We start from the raw sequence: 26,908 nt of genomic DNA, 5'->3' as shown, positions 1-26,908 counted from the left end.
AAAATGCAAGATGACATTTATTTTTATATATTTTTTCATCATTTTATGTGTTTTTCTCCATTATTTCCCATTAAGCTCCTAAAAAATGCATGCTCCCCCTGTTATGATACTAGCTCTGATTTTACTGTCAGACTAATAATTATTCTGTCCTTCTAAATTGCTCTCCAAAAATACTTCTTTGGGGACAGAAAGTTCCTCGCCAAAAAACTCGTGCGAAATTATGTCTGTGATGCTTCTCCTATAATGCACGATATTTTTTCCTCTTCCTCCTGAATTAAGTTCCATGCCAGTAACTCCTTACCCACCCCTAATGACCGTTTGACTCTCAACCCGGAGGTACTGGGTTCGAATCCCGACCGGGACGGAAATTTTCTGACCAAACTTCTCCGTTCCCGGATAGGCTAGGATGAAAAAGGAATGGGCCTTGAATTAATGTGAAGGCGGTTCCTTCCCATAGTACTCTTCCTTCTCATTACTATCCTCTCTCTCTCTCTTTCCCTCCCTCTCTCTCCCCCTCCCCTAATCTCTCTTTTCTCGTAACTGGCAGCGAGCCTCCCTAAAAAGAAAGCACTTTCAGTCTCTTTACATAAAACGGCAATTTTCCATTCCATTTAGCACAATTTTCCTTCAATAATAATAAAATTATCTAAAATTACATAGATAGTACCCCTATAATAATATATACCTATGTATACAGTAGAACCTCGATTATTTCAACTTCCATTATTTCAACTCCAAAATCCATTGTTTTTTTTTTTCAAAGGATATCCTATCTCCAGAGGAAAAGATCAAAGAAAGTGATAATTTCAACCTCGATCATTTCAACTACACCCGGTCCCTATTAGTTGAAGTAATCAAGGTTCTACTGTATAGCTGTTCTCCGTAACGTTTGATAATAATTAATTAATTGGTCTTCAAAATAGAACTTCAAAGAGAACTAGGTATGTATGTAAAGGGTGTCCCAATAAGATTTTTTATGTACTTCAAAGTAGAAACAACGTATAGACGTTATGGTAGAAATACGTATACCAGTGGCGTGTTTTTCATAGAAACTCGGGGAGCATCACTTCCCTTTTTTTGCGAGATGAAACATTGCTCTATCTCGTCTCATCTCGTAAATACCTACGTTTACATACGAAACGAGATGAGAATAGGATTTTGTGTCGTCTCGTGAAAAATTGGGAGACGAAACAGGGCTGCAACTCGTCTCTTAAAATTTCGACAATTTCTCGTCTCTTCCCGAAATGTACGACATTTTGTCTCGTCTCATGGAAAAATTACAAGACAAGACAGTCTCGTAAAATTTCTCCCGTTGTTTCGTCTCATCTCGTCTCGTGTCGTGTGCATCACCATGCTCAACCCCTCCCCCCGACCTATCAATACTGTGCCATCTCTGATTCCCACAAATAAATGGTGAGAATATATCAATACTTACATAGATTCTATACATATAAAATATAGCTATACAAATATACATATATTATACGTACATACATACAAAATATACATACATATTATCCACCTATATACAGCAATTACATCATGCAATGTCTTTCAAACTAGGAAAATGATAAGGGGATGGAGATATGGAAAAGGGAGAGCGGGAGGAGAGAGAGTGAGAGAGAGAAAGGAAGAAAGAGAGAGAGAGAGAGAGAGAGAGAGCGAGCATTGCAGGTCATAAGTAGGGATAGGAAAAATTTGATGGTAGAGATAGATGAAGAGGGGGAGAGAGAGACCTAGAGGGGGAGGAGAAGAGAGAGAGAGAAAAAAGGGAGGGAGAGAGAGGAGAGAGGGGGGGTGAGTGAGTGAGAGAGAGAAAGAGAGAGATAGCAAAGAGAGAGAGAGAGATAGCAAAGAGGAAGGAAGAGAAAATGAGGGAGGGAGAGATAGATAGAAAGAATCAGGAAGAGAGAGGAAGCGAAGGAAGGAGGAAAGGAAGTAGGGAGAGAGAGAAAGAGAGAGAGAGAAGGTGATAGAGAGGGAGATAATAATGGGGTTGTAAGAGAGGAATCGCTTGCATGCCATGTCACTAGAAGGGAAATTAGACTTGCAAATATGTATTTCCTTATATGATAGGTATGTCAAAATCGAATATATTATATATGTATATATTTTTTTAAGAGGTTTGAACTGTAAGTCTTATCGTCCCGAAATCGAAGAGAGAAGTAAGGATAGGCGAAAGCCAGCCGTTCCGAGAACGAACATATTATCCCATCAGGATAAAATCCGCCCCGGGCGGGAATCGAACCCGCGGCCTAGCGCTTACAAGGCAGATGCACTACCAACTAAGCTAACTAGGCTGGCTATTATATTTTTGAAGCTCACTAGTTGCGTACAAGTTGTTCAAGAACTTGTCAGATAGGAAAATTAGACCATACTAGGTAGTTGCGGATGGGCTCGAAAAAGGTACAGATGTGTAAGCGCTAGGCCGCGGGTTCGATTCCCGCCCGGGCCGGATTTTATCCTGATGGGATAATGTTCGTTCTAGGAACGGCTGGCTTTCTCCTATCCTGTCTTCCTTCTCTCTTCGATTTCGGGACGATAAGATCTTAGCAGTTACAGTTCCCTCTATCAAACCTCTTGAAAAAAAAGTACAGATGACATTATTTGATTTATTTATTGTAAATTGAGAATAGGTTTAACATAAGATATGAAAAACTCTTCAGCAATAGGTAAGCTGAAAGGTAACATTTCAGCTTACCTACTGATCGTATTAACTTTTCATAGGTTGAGCAAACTTTTTGGTGTAAGTACCTTTTAGGGGTCTAGGTAAAGTTCAAAAATAACTTCACAAATTGAACTTTCTTGTGTAGCTATTTTTAGGTGAAAAGTCACAAATGGTTTTTGCAAACAAAAAACTTTCAACTTCAGCTTTCTAGTGCTAGTGTAATATTAGGTGGGTTCAGGTAAAGTTCAAAGATTTCGGGTTTCACAAATAAATGTAATACAGCCTTTTTTTCTGCTGTTCACATGTGCTAGGTAGTTGTTTTGTTCACAACTAGTATGTTTTTTCGGCTTTATACCTTCACACAACATTTTATATAACTTCACAACTAGGCTATATTTTATTTTATACCAAACAATATAGGGTTTTTTTTCGACAGAATTTCATTTGTTTGTTTGTTCGTTTATGTCATTCTTTGTTCTGCTAGAACGAAATCCTAGAGAGGAAATTGATCCTTGTCAAAAATTCAATGGAAAAAATACATTAGTAAGATGTCATCATATGTTCCATGTCCTTTCAGTCTTTAGATCTTGGGTTGGGGTAAACCTATCCTTTATCTTTAAGTCCCAGAATTATGCCCTATAAAGGGTTAAGGTTGAGCAAACTTTTTGGTGTAAGTACCTTTTAGGGGTCTAGGTAAAGTTCAAAAATAACTTTCACAAATTGAACTTTCTGGTGTAGCTATTTTTAGGTGAAAAGTCACAAATGTTTTTTGCAACACAAAAAAGCAAAAAACTTTCAACTTCAGCTTTCTAGTGCCTAGTGTAATAGGTGGGTTCAGGTAAAGTTCAAAGAAGATTTCGGGTTTCACAAATAAATGTAATACAGCCTTTTTTCTGCTGTTCACATGTGGTAGTCGTTTTGTTCACAACTAGTATGTTTTTTTTTCGGCTTTATACCTTCACACAACATTTTATATAACTTCACAACTAGGCTATATTTTATTTTATACCAAACAATAGGTATAGGTTTTTTTTCGACAGAATTTCATTTGTTTGTTTGTTTGTTTGTTTGTTTGTTCGTTTATGTCATTCTTTGTTCTGCTAGAACGAAATCCTAGAGAGGAAATTGATCCTTGTCAAAAATTCAATGGAAAAAATACATTAGTAAGTTGTCATATGTTCCATGTCCTTTCAGTCTTTAGATCTTGGGTTGGGGTAAACCTATCCTATATCTTTAAGTCCCAGAATTATGCCCTATAAAGGTTTAAGGCTCCTATGTATCTAGGTACAATTTAACGTACATAGGAAGTGTTGCAGTGAATGTTTATCCGGAAAAGGAAGAAGACTTTCCACAGTTTTCCTCCCAAAAATCTTCACAAAGAGACCTGTTACTGCTAAGATCTTACTGTCTTGCGAAAGCGAAGAGAGAAGGAAGACAGGATAGGAGAAAGCCAGCCGTTCCGAGAACGAACCTTATCTGTTTAGGATGAAACCCCTCCCCGGGCGGGAATCAAACCCGAGATCTACCGCTTATAAGGCAGACGCGCTATCCTCCAATAACTAGGCTGGCTTTTATTTTATTTTTTCCTAGTATGTCATCCTTTCCGATACTGTTAACCCTCCGATGCCCGCTGGAAGCGAACGGTACGCCCTGGAATCTCAAACGTTCTTATTGGAAAAGTTTGTGTCATTTTATATGTCTTCTGTTTGTTCTTCTTTACGGGGAACAGTATTAAATAAAATAGGTAGGTACATAAATACTGATTATCTTTAACCAAGATCAAAAAATTCCCGGAGGGACGGGCCCCGCTTGTTTTTGTTTGGGGAGGGGGGGAGGTGCATACCTTTGTTTCGGGTAAAAATCGGGAAATCCGTATTTTTTCACCATTTTGCTAGTTTGTACCGTATATGCCGAAAAAAAAGTTGGCAACCCTACTCTAGGTAGATATTCCTACAGGATTTATATATATTTTTTTTTTCAAAAGGTTTGATAGAGGGAACTGTAACTGCTAAGGTCTTTTCGAAATCGAAGACAGGATAGGAGAAATCAGCCGTTCCGAGAACGAATATTATCTGTTATCTGTTCAGGATAAAATGCGCCCCGGGCGGGAATCGAACCCGCAGCCTAACGCTTACAAGGCAGACGCGAACACAATCATTGTGTGGATCCCATCTTGAAATAGGTACCAAGGTGTATTTCATACGCAGAAAATAATGTAAAAAAAAGCTGCTATTTCCGCCATTTTTTTTCTTTTTTACTTCCTTCCTTCCTTCCTTCTCTCTTGTTTCGTAATATTTTTTGAAGCACTCTTCAAAAAAAACTCCCTCCCTTCCTCCCCCCTTTTTTGTTAAAATTTTTTGAAGCACCCTTCAAAAAAAAAAAAAAAAAAAAAAAATGCGAGAGGTAAAAATTTACAACATGTTTTATCGTAGGTAATGTATGTATCTATGTATATGTACCTAAATATATGTTCTTAATACCATGTATGTATGTATACACAGTTTTGAATATGTTTACGTAATCCACATGAGAACAAAACGTATTTCGTTCCTCTCTTTCTCCCGCTCGCTCTCTCTCTCTCTCTCTCTCTCTCTCTCTCTCTCTCTCTCTCTCTCTCTCTCTCCTCTTTTTTCTCTACTCTCTCGCTCTATTTCTTCTCCTCTCTTCTGCTTTTTTTTCTAACACCATATTAGTGTACCTATATGTGTATTATAGTTACTTATTAAAAATTTCTCATTTCTCTCCTTCATTTTCTCTCTCTCCCTCTCTCTTTCTCCCTTCCTCTCTCTCTCTCTCCCTCTCTCTCTTTCTCCCTTCCTCTCTCTCCCTCTCTCCCTACCTATTCACCCCCTCCCCCACGTTGTATTTCTTTACTCCTCTCCCTCTTACTCCCTCCCCTTCTCATCAGCTCCCATGGATTTTAATATGTATATAGGTACACAGTGCATGTTTACGAGTAGGTATTACCTACCATTGTATACTCGGGTGCAACAAAATCGGAACAAATTGATTTTGGAAGTTTTTCCATGTCAACATAATGTCCATTGAAAATAGAGACAACTAGAAGGAAAAGTCCAACCGCTCCGAGAACGAAACATATCTGTTTAGGATAATTCAGATTTTTCACAACATTTTACGTAGGAATCAACCTTTTATTAATAATATTTTCCCAATTGCAACTCCTCCATTGCAACTTCATTAGGTAGTAAATGCGATAGGAGCATAGGAGTACCAATATGGACATTTTATTGATATTTGATGTGCGCATTGCATATTTAAAATAGATACACGGCGTCCATACAAAATTATGGTTAATCTTCTTATTCTTCTTTCTTTTATTCTTTCTTTCCTTCTACTCTGCCAGCCTAGTTAGCTTAGTTGGTAGTGTGTCTGCCTTGTAAGCGCTAGGCCGCGGGTTCGGTTCCCGCCCGGGGCGGATTTTATCCTGATGGGATAATGTTCGTTCTCGGAACGGCTGGCTTTCTCCTATCCTGTCTTCCTTCTCTCTTCGATTTCGGGACGATAAGACCATAGCAGTTACAGTTCCCTCTGTCAAACCTCTTAAAAAAAAAAATTTGTTTCAGTCCATGTTACCTTCGGTCGACTGAAATAATAATAGACTTTTTTGTGGAAGGTAACCACTGGGCAAGGTTAACGCCGGAGGCGTTTTTTACCACCTAACCCTTAGAGCTCGATTATTATGTAGTTAATTTCTCAAAGGAGGATAAAATTCCATGCCTCGGCTGGAATCCAACCCACGCCCTCCTGTTTACCAGGCGAGCGTCTTGACCACTACACCACCGAGGTAGGACTGTAACTTAGGTGTAGATTTGAAGACGTACTTGTACCTTGACGTACTCATAATTACTAGGTACAACTGCACATTAGTCGATATGGTGACATCCTTGACCCATTAGGAACATGATTTTAGAATTAATTACCTAATTTACAATTATTATGTAGCTACTATTGGCTAGGACCCATATTAAATGATGATACTATAAACTTACTTACATAGACACATATTCGTTCAATGTTGTCTAGTGTCCAACGTATTATTATTCTTATTATTATTATTATTATTATTATTATTATTATCAGTTGAGAGGGGACTCCAGGGATCAACCTTATGACCCGATAGCAATGATAGCGAGCGAGTCACTCAGGATCAACGGGGCCATCCGACAGTTCAAACAGGTAAGAAAACTTCTTACTTTCGATCAGGGGTTAGGGTTTAAACAACCAAGAGCAACAGGTACGTACTTATTACTCGTAGAATTAATTGCATCTTAACGACATCGACAGGACTATGTACCTACTCTATGTAGACCACTATCTGAAATACATCTGTCTGTCAACTTCGTAAAAGGTAGAAATGCTACTCATTACCTACGATAAAGCCTTGATTATTTGATTTCCATGGCAAGTGGCAAAATCCAGGCACAGATTTTGTGATATTAGACTTATAAGTGTGACAATGATTTAGCCAAGATCAAGTTTAGGAGGAACGAGTTTGGCGGTGCAATTAAAATTCAGTCCGGGAGGATATTGTCAAAACCGGGTCCTGATCAAATAGTTATTCCGGTTGTTGTATGGATACAGTGTTGGTGAGGTGGAACTAGTGATACCTACATAGGTGATAGGTACCTCAGATTACTTCAGATACAAGATGAGTATATGAGTCAACCATCATCTCGCCAAGGTATTCTTGTTATTAATTTTGGTGGTATGTACTTGTATCAACGTATCTTACGTTATTGGGCTCAGGTTCTTACCAAAGATTATGAAGAAAAAAATAGTAATTTGTTTCAGTCCATGTTACCTTCGGTCGACTGAAATAATAATAGACTTTTTTGTGGAAGGTAACCACTGGGCAAGGTTAACGCCGAAGGCGTTTTTTACCACCTAACCCTTAGAGCTCGATTATTATGTAGTTAATTTCTCAAAGGAGGATTAAATTCCATGCCTCGGCTGGGATCCAACCCACGCCCTCCTGTTTACCAGGCGAGCGTCTTGACCACTACACCACCGAGGCAGGACTGTAGCGTAGGTGTAGATTTGAAGACGTACTTGTACCTTGACGTACTCATAATTACTGGGTACAACAACACATTAGTCGATATGGTGACATCCTTGACCCAATAGGAACATGGTTTTAGAATTAATTACCTAATTTACAATTATTATGTAGCTACTCTCGGCTAGGACCCATATTAAATGATGATATTATAAAATATAAACTTACTTACATAGACACATATTCGTTCAATGTTGTCTAGTGTCTACGTAATATTATTTAGATTTAGTATTCCTAGCACATATAATTCGTTTTGGCAGAAAAGAAACATATGCGTACATATGCCAGTCTAGTTAGCTTGGTTGTAAGCGCGTCTGCCTTGTGAGTGTTCGGTCGCAGGTTCGATTCCCGCCCGGGATGGATTGTATTCCGAACGGATAATGTTCGTTCTCGCAACGGCTGGCTTTCTCTTATCCTGTATACCTTCTTTCTTCGCTTTCGGGACGATAAGACCTTAAAGCAGTTACAGTTCCCTCTATCAAAAAAAAGTCCCTAGATATTATCATTATTATTTTACCTACTTTGGAATCAGACTTCCTCCTTCTCTCCCCCCATCCTCTATAACCTTTTTCAATTCCCCATAGGTATAGGATCTGATTCATTGACTGAAAGAATGAGTAGTCCACTGAAAAGAATACCTAGTCCTTATAAATCTCTAGTTGGAAACCTCAACTCAACTATTGGGAATTAAAAGGCTTCAATCGATCGCTTATTCATCAAAGAGTTTGTATGATTTATATTCATTATTCCAACTCTCATTCCTCTATAACCTTTTTCAATTCCCCATAGGTATAGGATCTGATTCATTGACTGAAAGAATGAGTAGTCCACTGAAAAGAATACCTAGTTCTTTACTTCTTTCAACTGTTGGGAATTAAAAGGCTTCAATCGATCGCTTATTCATCAAAGAGTTTGTTTGATTTATATTCATTATTCCAACTCTCATTACATTTATGATAGGTCCACTTTCAACTACCTACATGCAAGTTTTTTTTTTTTTTTTTTCCTTTATTATTTTTTTGATTGGTCCTTTTTCCCCCCCCCATATATAATTTTTTTTTTTTTTTTTTTTTTTTTTTTAAAGGAAAAAGGTTATCTATTAAAATAGAGTGCATTCGATTAGCATAACATTATTTAGAACTAGAATTAGCTCAGAAATTAGGTATTTATTTCTGGAAAAAAAAAAAGATGAAGGACGTTCACCTACTTGCATTTCGCTAACCTTGAGTTTTGTATCTAACAGTGTTTTATGGCAATTTTTCCGGGAAATTTCAGTGTTGGTTGTGTCCTAATTTGTACTCCACAAAAAAGAATCATAAAAAAACAGAATGAAAATTAAAATTTAAAGGACCAAACCTTAATAAAAGTTATTTTGGAGGGTAGCATGCCCGCCTTGTAAGCACTAGGTCACGGGTTCGATTCCCACCCGGGGCGAACTTTATCCCAAATAGATCGTCCTAGGAACGGCTGGCTTCCTCCTATCCTGTCCTCCTTACTCTTCGATTTCGGGACGATAAGACCTCTGTTGTTACAGATCCCTCTCTTAGACCTCATTAAGAAAGTATAAATAATGGGGGGAAATGTATATAAACGTTAAATATCCTGTCCGCCCAGCACCTTACTGAATGAATATTGAATAATGGACTGAAATCCATCTAAAAATCTTATAAGGTATTAGCTTCTCTACAAGCGTTCCTAGAAAATTCTTACACTCTGATGATATTGATGATTAAACTGCATTCATGTCAACTCCCAATACCAACCTGAATGCAGAATGCCAAGCCTCTAGTTTACGATGCTTATCACTGCATTTTACATCTCATAACGAAGTTCAATAGCGAATACCTACCTTCTCATCTTCTGTAAGTTCTCAGTGTAGGAAGAATTTCAAGTACATCACACACGAATCTAGCATTGCCTTTTAAGGACCAAAAGTCTATTATCGGTCTTTATATGAGTCTTTAGGAGATGTCACTTAGAATTGGACTGCATTACTGTGCAAGAGAATTATGTTCAATTTTTTTTCCATTTCGACTTATAGAGGGACGATGAATCAGTGGGGTACCTGCAATCATCTAAACCCCCTAGCCTAGAATCCTAGATCGAGTCCTTTTACCTAGGTACATCTTTTTTTTTCGCCTTTTCCCGTGTACAGACGGGGTCGGCGTTTTTTTGTCAGCCTCTCAATCAGCCCTAACTAGGATGATTGCTTTGGGCTGATATTTGGTTTTGGCTACAATTTTTTCTTAAGAAAGGGGAATTCAGGCTGTTCTACTCCCTCTTTAATCAACGTCCCCAGCCATACTAATTTCTATTTGTACAATATTAATGTGTTGAAAATTTGTTCCAATAAATCTTTCTTCGCCACTGTTTCTAAGTACCGCTCTCTATTATCGGTCTTTATATGAGTCTTTAGGAGATGTCACTTAGAATTGGACTGCATTACTGTGCAAGAGAATTATGTTCAATTTTTTTCCATTTCGACTTATAGAGGGACGATGAATCAGTGGGGTACCTGCAATCATCTAAACCCCCTAGCTTAGAATCCTAGATCGAGTCCTTTTACCTAGGTACATCTTTTTTTTTTCGCCTTTTCCCGTGTACAGACGGGGTCGGCGTTTTTTGTCAGCCTCTCAATCAGCCCTAGCTAGGATGATTGCTTTGGGCTGACATTTGGTTTTAGCTACAATTTTTTTTTTAAGAAAGGGGAATTCAGGCTGATCTACTCCCTATTTAATCAACGTCCCCAGCCATACTAATTTCTATCTATACAATATTAATGTGTTGAAAATTTGTTTCAATAAATCTTTCTTCGCCACTGTTTCTAAGTACCGCTCTGGTAGGTAGGTACCTGTACTTAATTCTGGCTCAATACCTGTTGGTCAAAGGACATTGCCAATTTAGAGCGAATTCAATTTCTTAATTGAGTTTCACACAAAAAATCGTCCGATTTGACATTGCAAGTCCTGTTTAGTTTATGACTTGAGAATACCTAGGTACCCTTCAATATGAATTTAATAAAGACAAAAAAAAAAGTAATTGGTAATAATAAATGTCACATCTTCTGGCTCAATACCTGTTGGTCAAAGGACATTGCCAATTTAGAGCGAATTCAATTTCTTAATTGAGTTTCACACAAAAAATCGTCCGGTTTGACATTGCAAGTCCTGTTTAGTTTATGACTTGAGAATACCTAGGTACCCTTCAATATAAATTTAATAAAGACAAAAAAAAGTAATTGGTAATAATAAATGTCACATTGATGGATATAATTTTTCTGGTTTTGGTAATTACAGGTACGTGTGACAATGATTGACCGATTCTGAATGCACGAATTTTTTTATGCTTTCGAAATTTATTTGGATTGATGTGATTTTTTGTTTGATTTATTTGGATTCACCTATGTATGTGTGTTTTTTTTTTATTTATATGATTGATTTTTTTTTTTATTTTTTTTTCCTGTTTCTATTTTAAGATTTGACGTGGGGGATACCTACTGGTTTCATTTAGGAGACTGCAACTGATGCATGTTGTGTAGGTACCTGTGGCTCACTATGGACTTTAACATTTTAGGGCGATTTTTTTCTTCTTTTTAAGGGGGTTTAAGACTTTACAACTAAGTATACATTTCTGCCTCATGGAGCATAGAGTTCCTAGGTAAATTCTAGTTCGGAGAAAGCGTAGAGAAACACATCTAAATGGAACATAGGTAGAGGTACTTACTCATTTAAGTACATTGGTCATTGGTACTCATCTAAATTCTAAATCTCATTGAATAATATTGCTCAGAGCAGTGTCCAAGAACCTTCAATAGAGGAACTTTATTTTCGCCTAAGGCCAATGAGTGCGGCTAAGAGCAAAGGATGAACATGAACAGAGGTACATATTGTGAGATGCTAAAACTGGACTGAGGTCAAACAACAAGTTGGTGTAAAAAAAACACGATTACCTACTAGATTTGAGTAACAAATTAGAGAAGAAGAAGAACAAGCTGGGCCCGTCCCTCCGGGAATTTTTTAGCCCGTATTAAATTAGTTTGTTCGATCGTGATTAAAGAAAATCAGTACCTATGTACCTACCTAATTTATTCGAATATACAATTATACTAGAAATTAAACTTGTTGTAGGTAGGTTGTCATAAGCTGTTCAGAAATTTGGCTAAAAATGTGAAACAAAGGTAAAATGTAAACCAGTTGCCTCTAATTCTTTAACAAGCTGGGTCCGTCCCTCCGGGAATTTTTTAGGCCGTAGTTTATTCGATCGTGGTTAAAGAATACCTTTGTACCTACCTAATTTGTTTAATATTCAGTTTATTATTATTCTTGATTTGATTTTTTGATTTTACTTTCATGTAATGATTTAAAATCAAGACTAGAGCCCGTTCTCCCTTTATTCCCAATATAAGGTTTAAGTCACCCATCCATTTATTGGTCCTGCTTGGCGTAGCTTAACGTAGATGACGCTAAAACCGGTCTTAAATTAACGACTGAAGTGTTATCTAAAACTTTCTCGCTTTGAGTTCATAGGTCGTCGCGACAAATTTCAAGATCAGAGCTCATTTGTGTGAGAAAATGTGAAAAAATCCCCCAAAAACGAGTTTTTTTTTTTTTTTTTTTTGGCTTTATGGTTCTCTGGACAAAATTTGCGCCACCATTTTCGTGTTCCTGGTAAAAAGAGGTTTAATTTGATATATAGGTCGACCAGGTTTGGATAAGTCCTTCTATGGGGACAGACCGACTGACAGACACCGAAGCGAATACAATAGCCCGTCCACTATACCTTTTTTATTACTATTGTAATAATAAAGAAAGGACGGGCTAAAAACTGGTTTCGGGTTAACCACATAGAATCAAAATGTCACACGTTCACTCTTGAGATCGAGTTCAAGAGTCGTTCTGGGTTCGATCCCCAGACTGGGTGTATTATCAGACCTTTGAAATTCTTAATAAATAAATAAATGAGACATTTTTACGAGGATTTACTCAGAATGATCTTTTGCATTTTGTAATTCTGACGCACCAGTTTCTTGTACAACCTATAAGTCTTCTTCATCGGGCTGGTGTACATATCCCCGGCTTCCTCTTCACTAGAATCTCGACTAGACGCAGAATCGGATATGTCACCCGCGCCCAGGTGTCGAAGCTTCTCTTTCAGTTTCCTATTCTCCGTGAAGACGGTGCTGTAGAGGGTGTAGATGTCGGCGTAGTCTGTGTCCACCTTCTCCGGATCTCCGGCCTGCAGCTGCCGGGCGGTCTTGAGAAAGATCTCCCTGACGTGATCGTTCACGTTGATGTCACGTTCACGAGATCGTTCACGTTCACACCCGCGCCCCGCGCCCAGGTGTCGAAGCTTCTCTTTCAGTTTCCTATTCTCCGTGAAGACGGTGCTGTAGAGGGTGTAGATGTCGGTGTAGTCTGTGTCCACCTTCTCCGGATCTCCGGCCTGCAGCTGCCGGGCGGTCTTGAGAAAGATCTCCTTGACGTGATCGTTCACGTTGATGTTGCCCGCGTCAGCTGTTCCCGCGCAGTTTCCTATTCTCCGTGAAGACGGTGCTGTAGAGGGTGTAGATGTCGGCGTAGTCTGTGTCCACCTTCTCCGGATCTCCGGCCTGCAGCTGCCGGGCGGTCTTGAGAAAGATCTCCCTGACGTGATCGTTCACATTGATGTTGCCCGCGTCAGCTGCTCCCGCTGGCGATGGAACCCGCGGGGCTGGTAGCGCTGGTGGAGAGAATCCTCCCGCGGTGCTCGCGGTCAGGTCGAGTCTCAGCTGGCTGTAGAACTTGCTGCATTGCTTCCGGAGCTTGCAGCTGCATAGGCGGCGTTGGCGGAGGCAGGGCCGGCTGGAGCGATGTTTGACGCAGGTGTGGATGTAGCAGGGGTGGCGCGTGTGCATTGTGTGGGTGTTGGAGCTGTGCAGACTGTCCTTGCCCATGATGGAGGATAAGGCGAGGGATTTTGAACAATTCATTGCTTCCGGAGCTTGCAGCTGCATAGGCGGCGTTGGCGGAGGCAGGGCCGGCTGGAGCGATGTTTGACGCCGGTGTGGATGTAGCAGGGGTGGCGCGTGAGCATTGTGTGGGTGTTGGAGCTGTGCAGACTGTCCTTGCCCATGATGGAGGATAAGGCGAGGGATTTTGAACAATAGGGAATTTAGGTACGGCAATTTTTTGGAAACTATTCGATAATTTTTTCTATAACAAGTTGAGTCACTTGCATTAATAAAAGTAATTTTTAAGAAATATTTACTGTGGCCTCTCTATTTGACTTGAATTATATATAATAAACTTTCTGTTCCTGGTAAAAAGACCTTTAATTTGATATATAGGTCGACCAGGTTTGGATAAGTCCTTCTGTGGGGACAGACCGACAGACGACACCGAAGCGAACACAATAGCCTGTCCCTTATACCTTTTTTATTACTGTCGTAATAATAAAGGAAGAACGGGCTTAAAAACGAGACAAAAAGAAAATGAAATAACATTAGAGGAAGAAGAAGAAAACGTTGAAGTCAGAGGAGAAAAGACAAAAAGAGGAGAGAAAAGAATATGGAATAACAGTAACAGTGTAGGAGAAAGTAGAGGAGAAAAGACAAAAAGAGGAGAGAAAAGAATATGGAATAACAGTAACAGTGTAGGAGAAAGTGGAAGAAAGGAAAGAACTTAGACAACAGAAGGAGAAAAGAAGGTGGAGAGGGAAGAGAATGAGGTGGTGACATTAAAGAAAGGAGAAAAAGAAAGAAAATGAAATAACAGTAGAGGAAGAAGAGGAAGGACACGAAAACGGGGGAACCTAGAGAAAAGAAAAGACAAAAGAGGAGAGAAAGAGAACCTAGAAAAGAGAAGCAGAAAAGAAGGTAAAACGAAAGAAGGGAAGAGAAATGTGCTCCCGCTGGCGATGGAACCCGCGGGGCTGGTAGCGCTGGTGGAGAGAATCCTCCCGCGGTGCTCGCGGTCAGGTCGAGTCTCAGCTGGCTGTAGAACTTGCTGCATTGCTTCCGGAGCTTGCAGCTGCATAGGCGGCGTTGGCGGAGGCAGGGCCGGCTGGAGCGATCTTTGACGCAGGTGTGGATGTAGCAAGGGTGGCGCGTGTGCATTGTGTGAGTGCTGGAGCTGTGCAGACTGTCCTTGCCCATGATGGAGAGTTTAGCGGTTAAAGCGAGGGACTTTGGACAATAGGGAATTTAGGTACGGAAATTTTTTGAAAACTATTCGATAATTTTTTCTATAACAAGTCGAGTCACTTGCATTAATAAAAGTAATTTTTAAGAAATATTTACTGTGGCCTCTCTATTTGACTTGAACGGTTTCGTCCTCGGAATGGCTGGTGTTGAGTTAGAGTTCTAATATAGTAAGAAAAAGTCTAGCCAGCCTAGTTAGCTTAGTTGGTAGTGCGTCTGCCTTGTAAGACTAAAAAGAACCGAGCTTAGGTAAAGTACATAGGTACAAGGCACCTATTTTCCTCTGTAGGTTGGCACCTTGGAATATTATTGGTCTCTCTACCAAAGACATTAAGGCTTGAAAATTATACCTATAAAGCTGTGATGTCCACACATAGTCAACGCCGTGAATCTCTATGTTGTCGAGGCAGTGTACGGTGTCAGTCGACATCGATCAAGTCGATCGACGGCGTCAACTATATGTATGGACACCGAAATACCCACGCACCTAATCAAACCATCCAAGAAAGTAGAAAGTAGGCAATTTAAATAAAAACCCTAAACTAAATGCAAGACCATCTTAAGTTTATGTATTTTGATTTTCGGCTAATTTTATTGAAAAGGACGAAATGACGACATAAAGTACGGTCTGACCTTATCAGTCGAAGAGTTGGTTGCCCCTCATGCAAAAAAGAAAAAAAAAACTAGGTACCTAACCTACCCATTTGTGAATGTTGCTCTAAATTTGGACTAAATATAACTGGAACCGTAATATGGACCATAAACCATAATGCATGAGATTCTACCTATGCAGTATTCTTTTACTTCTTATGTCAGCCATACACGTTCAGATTTATAAGATTTTCGGGCAGTGTGTGAAAAAGACAGACGTTTTCACCGTTCAAATGATCTGACTTCGATGAAGTTAAGCTACGTTGGGCGTGGTTGGTATCCGGACGGATGACCATCTGGGCAATCTCGTGATGGCTTTTCCCGGCCTCACTCGCAGGCTGTGAAGAGTGGATAGTTTGTCGTCGAATGGAAAGTAAAACCTCAACAGTTTACAGCTGGGAGAGTAGCGCGTCTGCCTTGTAAGCGCTAGGTCGCGGGTTCGATTCTCGGAGCGAACTTTATCCCAAACAGGTAAAGTTCGTTGTCGGAACTGCTGGCTTTCTCCTAGCCTGTCTTCCTTCTCTCTTCGCTTTCGGGACGATACGACCTTGGCAGTTACAGTTCCCTTTGTCAAACCTCTTGAAAAATAATAATAATAATAATAATAATAAATAATAAAAAAAAATCTGACGGTCTGATCTTGATCTGATTCAATCTGACAGAAATATGTGAACGTGTGTGGCTTGCTTCAATTCAGATTTGCATGGCCTTGCTGAGTCATTCATTCGGGAGAGATTTTTTATTTCTGTCTTCAATTTAATTCAAAATATAAATATATTAGACTGCTTGTAAGCTGAAAGTTCAAAGTTCGCCGAGAATATACCGGATGTTCAAAAAATCCAGTGACTACCCTTGGTTTTTATACTTTCTATTATTATCTACTAGTGGATTCGTAAATTACAGAACTTGTAGGTACTCGGTCAAATGGTCGCTATGGGGTCCCAATACTAGTCCCGATCGGGCCAGTTTAGTTACCTTGGAGGGTAGAGCGTCTGCCTTGTAAGCGCTAGGTCACGGGTTCAATTCCCGCCCGGGGGCTTTTATCCTGAACGAATAAGGTTCTTGGGTCAGCTCCCATGGCGTAGTGATCACTGCGCTCTCAATAAAAGTAGCCACTCAATTGTCTTCACGAGGCCAAGTGCACCCTGAACGCCAAGCACAGAGCCGAAAAAAAACTGCGGCCCCGCCGGGAATCGAACCCGGGCCTCCTACGTGCAAGCCTAGTGTGATACCCACTCGGCCACGGAGGTTGCTCCATTATATTTAACTCCAATTTTCATTTCAGAGTACAATGTCGGAATGGAGGCTCGTGTTTTGGCTCACGTTCATAATTCTGGCGGTCACCAATCTATTCTATCTCGTGTTCGGCTCGGCCGAAATACAACCCTGGAACGACCCCAACCCTGTAGTACAAAAGCCGCCCCCCCGAAGTGAAATAGAAATCGGCCCAGAACCCGAATAGAGTGCCCCAAAACCCGAATAGAGTGCCCCAGAACCCAAATAGGGGGATGCTTGTAGATTGAGTACGAATAGACTATCTTTGGACAAGCAACCACACTAGTAGATCATTGATGGCCGAGGCCACAAGTGAGCGTATTTGGATTAACTTCGGATCAAGCAATCTGATTGGGGTTGATTTCAAAAAATTCCGCCCGGGGCGGATTTTATCCTGATGGGATAATGTTCGTTCTCGGAACGGCTGGCTTTTTCCTATCCTGTCTTCCTTCTCTCTTCGATTTCGGGACGATAAGACCATAGCAGTTACAGTTCCCTCTGTCAAACCCCTTAAAAAAAAAAAAAAAAAAAAAATCGTTTTCTTTTATTTTTCTGGTCCCTATCGAGTCTAAAATTGAAACAGCCAATAATAACGCCTTTTTGTCTTGCGGGCGGCGAATATAACCTACCTACACAATACGATGTGAACTGTGAACACACACCTACTTGATTATAATTTTTCGTCAATTTTTATCGTGTGTACACATTCTTTCCAAACACCCTGTACGCACGTATTACGGAGTATACAGAATGCAGGTCATTTTATTGAACAAATAAATGGAAATGGACACGAAGGAGAAGGAACGAAGTTCACAATTTTCACATTGAGACCATTGAATTACATTTTTTTTTTTTTTTTTAAGAGGTTTGACAGAGGGAACTGTAACAGCTATGGTCTTATCGTCCCGAAATCGAAGAGAGAAGGAAGATAGGATAGGAGAAAGACAGCCGTTCCGAGAACGAACATTATCCCATCAGGATAAAATCCGCCCCGGGCGGGAATCGAACCCGTGGCCTAGCGCTTACAAGGCAGAAGATCATATTTTTCTTATCGAATTAAGACATGATGATTAAAAGATGCCTAGTGGTTTCGCAGCTCCACAAATAAATGAATGAGCCCATGCACGATTTTTTTTGTTGAGCTGAAAATTCGGGACTCATTTCTTTGAACACTCCGCGACCGCGAATCAAACCCGGACTTCCTGTGAGTTAGGCGAGTATGATACGTAAATAGGTACGTAGGTAGGTTCTTTGAACACTCCGCGACCGCGAATCAAACCCGGACTTCCTGTGAGTTAGGCGAGTATGATACGTAAATAGGTACGTAGGTAGGTACCTACTTATAATTTTTTTTAAGAGGTTTGATAGAGGTAACTGTAACTGCTAAGGTCTTATCGTCCCGAAAGAGAAGAAAGACAGGATAGGAGAAAGCCAGGCGTTCCGAGAACGAACCCTATCCGTTCAGGATAAAATTTACCCGGGGTGGTATTCAAACCCGCGACCTAGCACTTACAAAGCAGACGCGCTACCAGACAAGCTAACTAGGCTGGCACCCATACTGTTAAATTACGGATTTTTTTATGGTTTTACGTATTGGCCATAAAAATTGGGTGGGTATCGTGGAAAATTTTACGCCGATTTCACCTTTTTCCAAGCTTGTATGGCAGGGTTCTCACAAAGTGAGCTCTTCCACGCAGATTCATTAGTCGTGAGATTCTTTTTCACGGACATCTTCCAAATACTCGTACTCCCCCTGAAGGATCTGTCAAGAGTACAGAGGAGGCTATCCAGCAGAACTCATCACTTAGGAGATAGCAACAGAATAGATCAAATAGCATCCATAGCGCTAGGAGAGCGAGGATGTTGCACAGGCTGACGTTGAAACCCGAGTCAGGCTCGGGATGTTGGGTGCAACAGCAAGGCTCACGATAACAGCGACAGCATGGGGTGCGACAGGGCCACGGACAACAGCTCATGGTCAGTGTTTTCAGTAGAATGAAACAGAATGTGTGATTTTCCATACAATGCAGTATTAACCATACCTCAGCTGGGATTGAACCCACACCCTCCTGTTTACCAGGCGAGCGCCTTGACCACTACACCACCGAGGCAGGTATAAGGATGAACCAGTTTGGAGAAGGGCGTATCCGAATTGGCCGTTTTCTCATTAAATTTCTTGGCAACTTGGCAGGCCTGACGACATAACGAAAGCTCACGGTAGCCGAGCCTCTGTTTATGCGACTATTAATCTCTTCTATTACTTTGCCTTCGGTCATAATAGTAAGTAGATGACCTAACTATTTTTTATTACTATTACTATTATTTACTAAAATCATAATCAGGATAAATGGATTGCCTATACCTTGAAGTTGCCACCTGGAGATCTGATTTCTCACGCGTAAAATTTATGTAGAGTTAATGGCGACGATTAGTTTCAGTAATTGGATTTAAGTGCCTCGCTCTGGGACTGGATTTATGACCGGATAATTAAGAGTAATTGAAAAAGGCGATCTACCCAGCTCAGAAATTTATGATAAAAAAAAATCTCTTTTGTGGCAGACAAAAAAAATGATTCTCATTTTAAAAGGTCACCTTGAGATGAAAAAGTCATTTTTACAAGGGGTTTTAACGTCACACTAGGACTAGGACACTCTGTTTTAACTCGGTGTTAAGTGGCGGGGTGTGACGGTATTAAACCAGCCCTTGAAACAGAAAGGTTTTAATGTCGAGTTCATTACGTCTCATCATAACGCAGACCATTGCTTCAAGGAAACTAAAGATGGTACTCTGCCTGTCAAAGTCATTGGTGATTGGCTACCGAGAAATATATTTGGCAAGTTCTATGCCCTGTGTATGTACTTGAGGATGATAGTGATTGCTCTCTATGTCGCCTGGTATAGTGAGAAACCAGATCTTGTGTTCTGTGACCTGGTATCTATCTGTATTCCTATCCTACAGGCAAAGCAATTTAAAGTGCTTTTCTACTGTCATTACCCAGACCAGTTGTTGAGTAAACAAGGAAGTTTTCTCAAATCTATTTACCGTTTCCCATTGAACAAGCTGGAGGAATGGACTACGTGTAAAGCTGATAAGATAGTGGTGAACAGTGAATTCACCAAGTCTGTGGTGCAAGCCACATTCAGATCTCTGGATCACAAGTGCTTGGACATTTTGTATCCATCTGTGTATACTGAAGGCTTGGAAAAGACCACACCAGAGCCAATAGAAAATGTTCTTAATCCTTTGCCAGGAAAAGAAGATATTGTGTTCCTATCTATCAACAGATACGAGAGGAAAAAGAACCTGGAGCTAGCCATCTATTCATTAAATAGTTTGAGATCTAGATTAAGTGATGAGATGAAAACTCATGTGAAGTTAGTAGTGGCAGGTGGTTATGACCCACACAACATTGAGAATGTTGAATACTACAAGGAGCTTGGAGTACTTGTGAAGAAACTGAAGCTCTCAGATAATGTTTTATTCCTTACATCTCCAAGTGATGCAGCAAAAATTTCCCTTTTCAAGTTTTGTCATTGTATCATTTACACACCATCCAATGAGCACTTTGGTATTGTACCCATTGAAGCCATGTTCTGTAAGAGACCTGTCATAGCTGTTAATTCTGGTGGTCCTAAAGAATCTGTTGTTGATGGAAGGACAGGTTTCCTCTGTGAATCTAATGAAGAAGCTTTTGCTAAAGCTATGAAGAAAATTGTGGACAATGATGGGAATATCATTCAACAATTCTCTCAGTTTGGATTCAACAGGTTCAATGAGAAGTTTTCATTCCAAGCATTTTCTATCCAATTGAATACCATTGTTAATAACATGTTGGATAAGAAAACCAAATAAATATGTATGAATGCTTTCCTTGATGGAAGACTTGCTATGGAAACCTATACCTAAATGGAAACCTTTTTCTAGAATCAGCAACTCAACTGCTCTAGATTATGTGATTGATTGAATAATGCATTTCCTTTGTTTCCCATTTTATAAATAAATTATTTTGTCTACATGCTATTTATCCCTCCCCCCTCCAAAATTCTATACACATTAGATACCTAACTATGCTATAAGCCACTCTAACTTTTATAAGTATGTCTTTTTTTTTCCCAATAATGAAAAATAAATTTTACATTTTCACCCAACTATTTTGAAACTGACACCATGATTTTTTGTTCTCTTGAAATCTCTGAAACATTATCAAAAACAATTGAAAAGAACTCAGCTTTAAATGCATCAGGAAATTCAAGTCAATTTTATTTGAAAATAATTGTTAGGCAAATCATAAAAACTCTTGTCATGAGACGACCACAAACCTCATCTCAAACAGAGACAGTTCAAAGCAAAAAATAATAATGGGTAGTTAAATGGGGTGGGATTGGGAGGGGAATGAGATTCAAGCTGCAGACCGAGGGACAAATGTGAACACTGCCCCTGCGTAGGGAGTCAGTGTAACCGCTGAGCTTTCTACTGTAGAGCTGAAACAGACAAAAAATATAGTCAGTTAAAAAGATGATGAAAATCTCTGCACTGAGCTCTGGAACTGTACAAAATAAAGGAAGTGACCTCATGTTTGATATCAAAGTTAAATATAATCTACGACACAAACACAATGACTTCCAACATTAGACATCCACATCTTGTCTTGGGTAGCCTTCTGAATCTACGAGAGGCTCATTCATTCCAATATGGTTCTGAAAATAAAAATAATATACTTTTCTCCATAAAAAAAAAAAAAAAAAAACATGATCTTACCCTCCGGTGTGGTTGTGCACCGTAGCTCCCCAAATGTCGAGAATTTTGGCGATCCCCGGAGCCTGGGCAGTGTGCTGATGATTATAGAACTCATACTCGTCATGCATGTGACCAGCCCGACTGCTGATGGTCTCATTCTTCAACTCAACATCCTCCAGTAGATATTCAATGTTCTCCAGCTTGAAGCCACTCACTCCTTGCTTGAGCCAGAAATCAAGCACTTCCTGTGATATGAACCATGGAATAATTAATTGGATTTGAATTTTGGAACATATTGATCTTATTGATCCATTTTCCTCCACAAATTGGCCTACAAAAGGCCTTCAAGTAAAATTGTAAATATGCGAGCAAAATGGCTGCAACCTTGTGGGTAAATGAAAAGTATAATATAAACGTGCAAACTAAAGATAAAAAGTAAAAAATGAATTCAGATTGTACAAGTTGCGGAAAAAAAAAAAATCAAAAATTCGAATTTCCCGCCAACTTTACACGCAAAAAGGCCGACGATGGCCTATCTCAGCCCTGTACATAAACACAGCCTCACCCTCAGACCGCTCTTTCCAACGATACAATACTCGAAAAAAAAATCGATTTTTTTGGACTTGGTCTGCTCTGCCTTTTACCCATTTAATCAAAAAGTGCATTTTTTTGGACTTGGTCTGCTCTGCCTTTTACCCATTTAATCAAAAAGTGCATTTTTTTTTTACTTGGTCTGCTCTGCCTTTTACCCATTTAATCAAAAAGTGCATTTTTCTTGGACTTGGTCTGCTCTGCCTTTTACCCATTTAATCAAAAAGTGCATTTTTTTGGACTTGTTCTGCTCTGCCTTTTACCCATTTAATCAAAAAGTGCATTTTTTTGACTTGTTCTGCTCTGCCTTTTACCCATTTAATCAAAAAGTGCATTTTTTTGGACTTGGTTTGCTCTGCCTTTTACCCATTTAATCAAAAAGTGCATTTTTTTTGGACTTGGTCTGCTCTGCCTTTTACCCATTTAATCAAAAAGTGCATTTTTTTTTGACTCGGTTTACTCTGCCTTTTCCCCATTATTGGGATACAAAGGAAGAGAGATAATTTCAAAGTTCAAACATGACCTTTTTACAACCTTTTAGTTTGTACGTATCATCTTACACTACAGCAAAAACGGGATTCGAAATTAAATACAATAACAAGCAAGGAGAGCGGTTGTTTTATGCCAACCACTCACTCAGAACGTCTGTCAGACAGTCAGACCGTGTGTGGGGGGTGCTTCCTAGCTGTCAGACCGTATGAAAGACCTGGGTCGGAATTTTTACCGCTACACACGTTCTGACGGTCCGAGCGTACGCCAAAAATAAACCAATCATATCCTAAGGGAGATCTGATTTCTCACGCGTAAAATTTATGTAGAGTTAATGGCGACGATTAGTTTCAGTAATTGGATTTAAGTGCCTCGCTCTGGGCCTGGATTTATGACCGGATAATTAAGAGTAATTGAAAAAGGCCATCTACCCAGCTCAGAAATTTATGATAAAAAAAATCTCTTTTGTGGCAGACAAAAAAAAAAATGATTCTCATTTTAAAAGGTCACCTAGAGATGAAAAAGTCATTTTTACAAGGAGTTTTAACGTCACACTAGGACTAGGACACTCTATTTTAACTCCTAAGGTGTTAAGTGGCGAGGCGTGACGGTGTTAAGCCAGCAGCAAGTGATTACTGAGAATGGTCTCCCATCCGGAGATCTGGATACTAACCACGAAACTTTGCTTAAACTTCAGTGGACCATCGGGATCTGATGCATTCAACGTGCTAATGTACAACGTGCTATCGCTGGCTTAGTGTAGGTACCTGCCAGCCTAGTTAGCTTAGTTGGTAGTGCGTCTGCCTTATAAGCGCTAGGCCGCGGGTTCGATTCCCGCCCGGGGCGGATTTTATCCTGATGGGATAATGTTCGTTCTCGGAACGGCTGGCTTTCTCCTATCCTGTCTTCCTTCTCTCTCCGATTTCGGGACGATAAGACCCTAGAGTTACAGTTCCCTCTGTCAAACCTCTTAAAAAAAAAAAAAAAAAAAAAAAACTTCCTTCTCTCTTCGATTTCGGGACGATAAGACCATAGCAGTTACAGTTCCCCCTGTCAAACCTCTTAAAAAAAAAAGACTCTTGAGTGGAAGGTAGCCACTAGGCGAGGTTAACGCCTTAGGCGTTCTCTACCACCTAACCCTTAGAGCTCCATTATTATGTGGTCAAAATCTCAAATAAATGAGGATAAAATTCCATGCCTCGGCTGGGATTGAACCCACGCCCTCCTGTTTACCAGGCGAGCGTCTTGACCACTACGCTACCGAGGCAGGTGGACCATCGGGATCTGATGCATTCAACGTGCTAATGTACAACGTGCTATCGCTGGCTTAGTGTAGGTACTAATAATAGGTAGGTAGTGATAATGACGCTAATGACTAGTGGCATTTATTGGTCCTTGTTATCACATCTTATAGGCAGAACGTTAGAGGAACCTTACAGAATTACAGCCATCTTAGAACGTTACGTATCTTCATTTGCCAGAAGGGAGAAAAAAAGAGCAAGTTTTAACTGTAATCACTTGAATAGATAATGAAAATCTGCATAAACAAACCTCTATTGGCTTAGCCGACATCTCCCACCCATGATATAGGTAAGAAAATGTAGGATAGGCTGACATAGGTAAGTATGTTGGTTTAACCTACATTTCTTATCACAAAAACGCTGGTGCGCCTTATTTATAATTGGCCCATGATTGTTTTTAATAAGAGGTCTAGAAGAAGTCTATGACTATCAAACGGACATGAAGGTTACAATATCAATTCTAATATGAATGTTATAGATATAGAAGACATGAAAGTACCCTACCACCTTCATTTGGTGCGAACCATACATACATGAGGCCAATGGTTCATGGCCCAAGTCGTATTTTGAGATACTAAAACATCTTTAGAGAGTTCTAGAGCTAGACATTGGCGAATAGATAACCTGTTAGTTAGTGGTGTGTTCGTGCGTCCCCGTCTTGTAACCGCTAGTTCGCGGATTCGATTCCCGCCCGGGGCGAACTTATTTATCCTACAACCAGATAGGGCGGGACGACTGGCTTTCTCCTATCCTGTCCTCCTCTTCCATGTGCGTCTGTTGTAAGCTTGTAAGCGCTAGGTCGCGGGTTCGATTCTCGCGGTGAACTTTATCCTCAACGGATAATGGTTCGTTCTCGGAATGACTGACTTTCTCCTGTCCTGTCTCATCTTTCCGATTTCGGGACGTTAAGACTTCGGTTGTTACAGTTCCCTCTATCAAACCTCTTCTTACTCGTAAGCTGGTGTTATCCAGACCGCTCTTTACTGGATGGACAAGATTTGACGATCGAGCTGGACACGGAAAGTAAAGTAAGTACTCGTAAGCGACGGGTAAAAAAGAAAAGGTATGATTGAACCTGAAACCTAAATGTGTGTCCTAACGTAGACTGGTCGATCGACGAGATTAATCTATGTTGTCGAGGCAGTGTGGACGGTTCAGCGACATCGATCGACGGCCGGTCGATTATGTTTGGACACACCTTTAGTAGGTCGGCATACTTTGTAAACAGTAGATCGGCATACTTTGTAAATCATGTATGGCCTCATCGTTTGCCCTTTTGAATATGTCACCCCACGCCACTGCTGTTGGGTGATAAGGTGGATGTTATTGGATTACAAGTGAAATGTAAAGATGTATTTTATTCTTTGTGCTATGCCATAGGCATGTCACAACTATAGTGGCCATCTCAGCAGTAGGTATGTACAAGCACCTGTGGATACACCTATACCCCACATTCGATGCGGTTACACTTCACAAGGGTATGCCAATTATGCGATATCAAAACAAACGCAGTTGACCTATTGGTACCTACCTAATGTACAATGTATCAGGTATTAATGTATAATGTAGTTTGGCCCTTTATTTATTTATTTATAAGATTCGTATGTATAAAGTATGGCGCTGTCAAACTTTCTTGACTTGGTGGGGCGGGGCGCAATAGTACCTAATACAGCATTAGTGTAACCAGCATTAAAAGCAACAATTTTTCACAGTAGATACCTATTCTTGACGAAGGCCGTAGGTTACACCTCAGTTGAACTATTTAAGGTAGATATATATAGGTATGTAGGTGTCGTATCCCCAAGTAGTGCAAAGTGCAGCTATGCAGATAGGTAAACTTATAGGATTTCAATAAGTTGGTCCTACCTATATCTTTGTCCAAATTGGATATTGAGGTAATTTTATTGTTATTGTTCCCGAGATAATTTTTATGTTTTACACTTGGGTGAGAGCTACACCTATCTAAGTAAGCTTTATATTTCAAGTCATAGCTGTGCTAACATAGCACGGTTGGTACCAACAATTGATTTTTTGTCGATGGTGGGATTCGAACCCGGGACCTTCTGCATGGCAAGCAAGCGCGTTACCACTGGACCAACCGTGCCCCCAAATATCTGACCCGTATATCTTTGTCCAAATTGGATATTGAGGTAATTTTATTTTTATTGTTTCCGAGATAATTTTCATGTACCTATTAACACTTGGGTGAGAGCTACACCTATCTAAGTAAGCTTTATTTCTCAAGTCATAGCTATCATAGCACGGTTGATACCAACAATTGAAAAAAGTCATAAATCCTACAATGCTGCAGTGAGCACCAAAGTTGTGACATAATAACACAAAGAAACTGCATTTACATTTACAATAAGGTTCTTGGAACTTATGGCTTTCGCCTATCCTGTCTTCCTTTTCTCTTCGCTTTCTGGGCGATAAGAGCTTGCTGTTACAGTAACCTTACATCTTACAGCATGGTTTACTTGGTAGGTTACCATACTCCACATGCACGGAGGGTTGTGACGGATCCACGCCTCCCCGTGACCGACAGCCGCCTTCCTCCGTCAAATTGGTAATGTCTTGGCCGTCGTCGGTTTCGATTTTCCTTCCCCCTGAGATTATGCAAATTGGTAGGTTTATGCTTCATCTGGCTAAATCAATGGCAGGCTGGTCATACCTTCAAATCAATGTGAGAATGACCTTAGAGTACTTAGACGCAGAGGCTACAGGTATACCTGGTGAAAGAACTGCAGCATCCGTTATTGATTTTATACTTAATGGCCAGCCTAATAGTTGTCTTGGAAGAGCGTCTGCCTTGTAAGCGCTAGACCGCGGGTTCGATAAGAGCGATACCTACGTGATAAGAGGTTTGATAGAGGGAACAGTAACTGCTAATGTTTTATCCTCCCGAAGAAATGATCGAAGAAAGCCAGCCGTTCCGAGAGCGA

General features: G+C 40.2%; 2 protein-coding genes across 2 annotated transcripts; one reads left to right on the top strand and one right to left on the bottom strand.

Moving 5' to 3' along the window:
• Positions 1–12,565: 12,565 nt before the first annotated feature.
• On the bottom strand, positions 12,566–13,704 carry LOC113468849. The gene is made up of 2 exons (XM_026826080.1): positions 13,490–13,704; positions 12,566–13,065 (listed from the first exon to the last, which is right to left on the bottom strand). Exons 1-2 carry the CDS (start codon positions 13,675–13,677, stop codon positions 12,714–12,716), a joined length of 540 nt encoding a protein of 179 aa, XP_026681881.1. The 5' UTR covers positions 13,678–13,704; the 3' UTR covers positions 12,566–12,713.
• A 5,004-nt stretch (positions 13,705–18,708) lies between these two features.
• On the top strand, positions 18,709–21,011 carry LOC103512674 (alpha-1,3/1,6-mannosyltransferase ALG2). Its single transcript, XM_008477453.2, has 2 exons — positions 18,709–18,756; positions 19,522–21,011. The coding sequence occupies exons 1-2, from the start codon at positions 18,709–18,711 to the stop codon at positions 20,698–20,700; spliced, it is 1,227 nt and encodes a 408-aa protein (XP_008475675.1). The 3' UTR covers positions 20,701–21,011.
• Positions 21,012–26,908: the final 5,897 nt, after the last annotated feature.

The sequence above is a fragment of the Diaphorina citri genome, unplaced genomic scaffold (assembly GCF_000475195.1).
Source record: "Diaphorina citri unplaced genomic scaffold, Diaci psyllid genome assembly version 1.1 scaffold872, whole genome shotgun sequence".
Classification (NCBI taxonomy): Eukaryota; Metazoa; Arthropoda; class Insecta; order Hemiptera; family Psyllidae; genus Diaphorina; species Diaphorina citri.
Note: the sequence above shows the minus strand (reverse complement) of the source record. Positions and strands in the feature narration are given on the sequence as shown.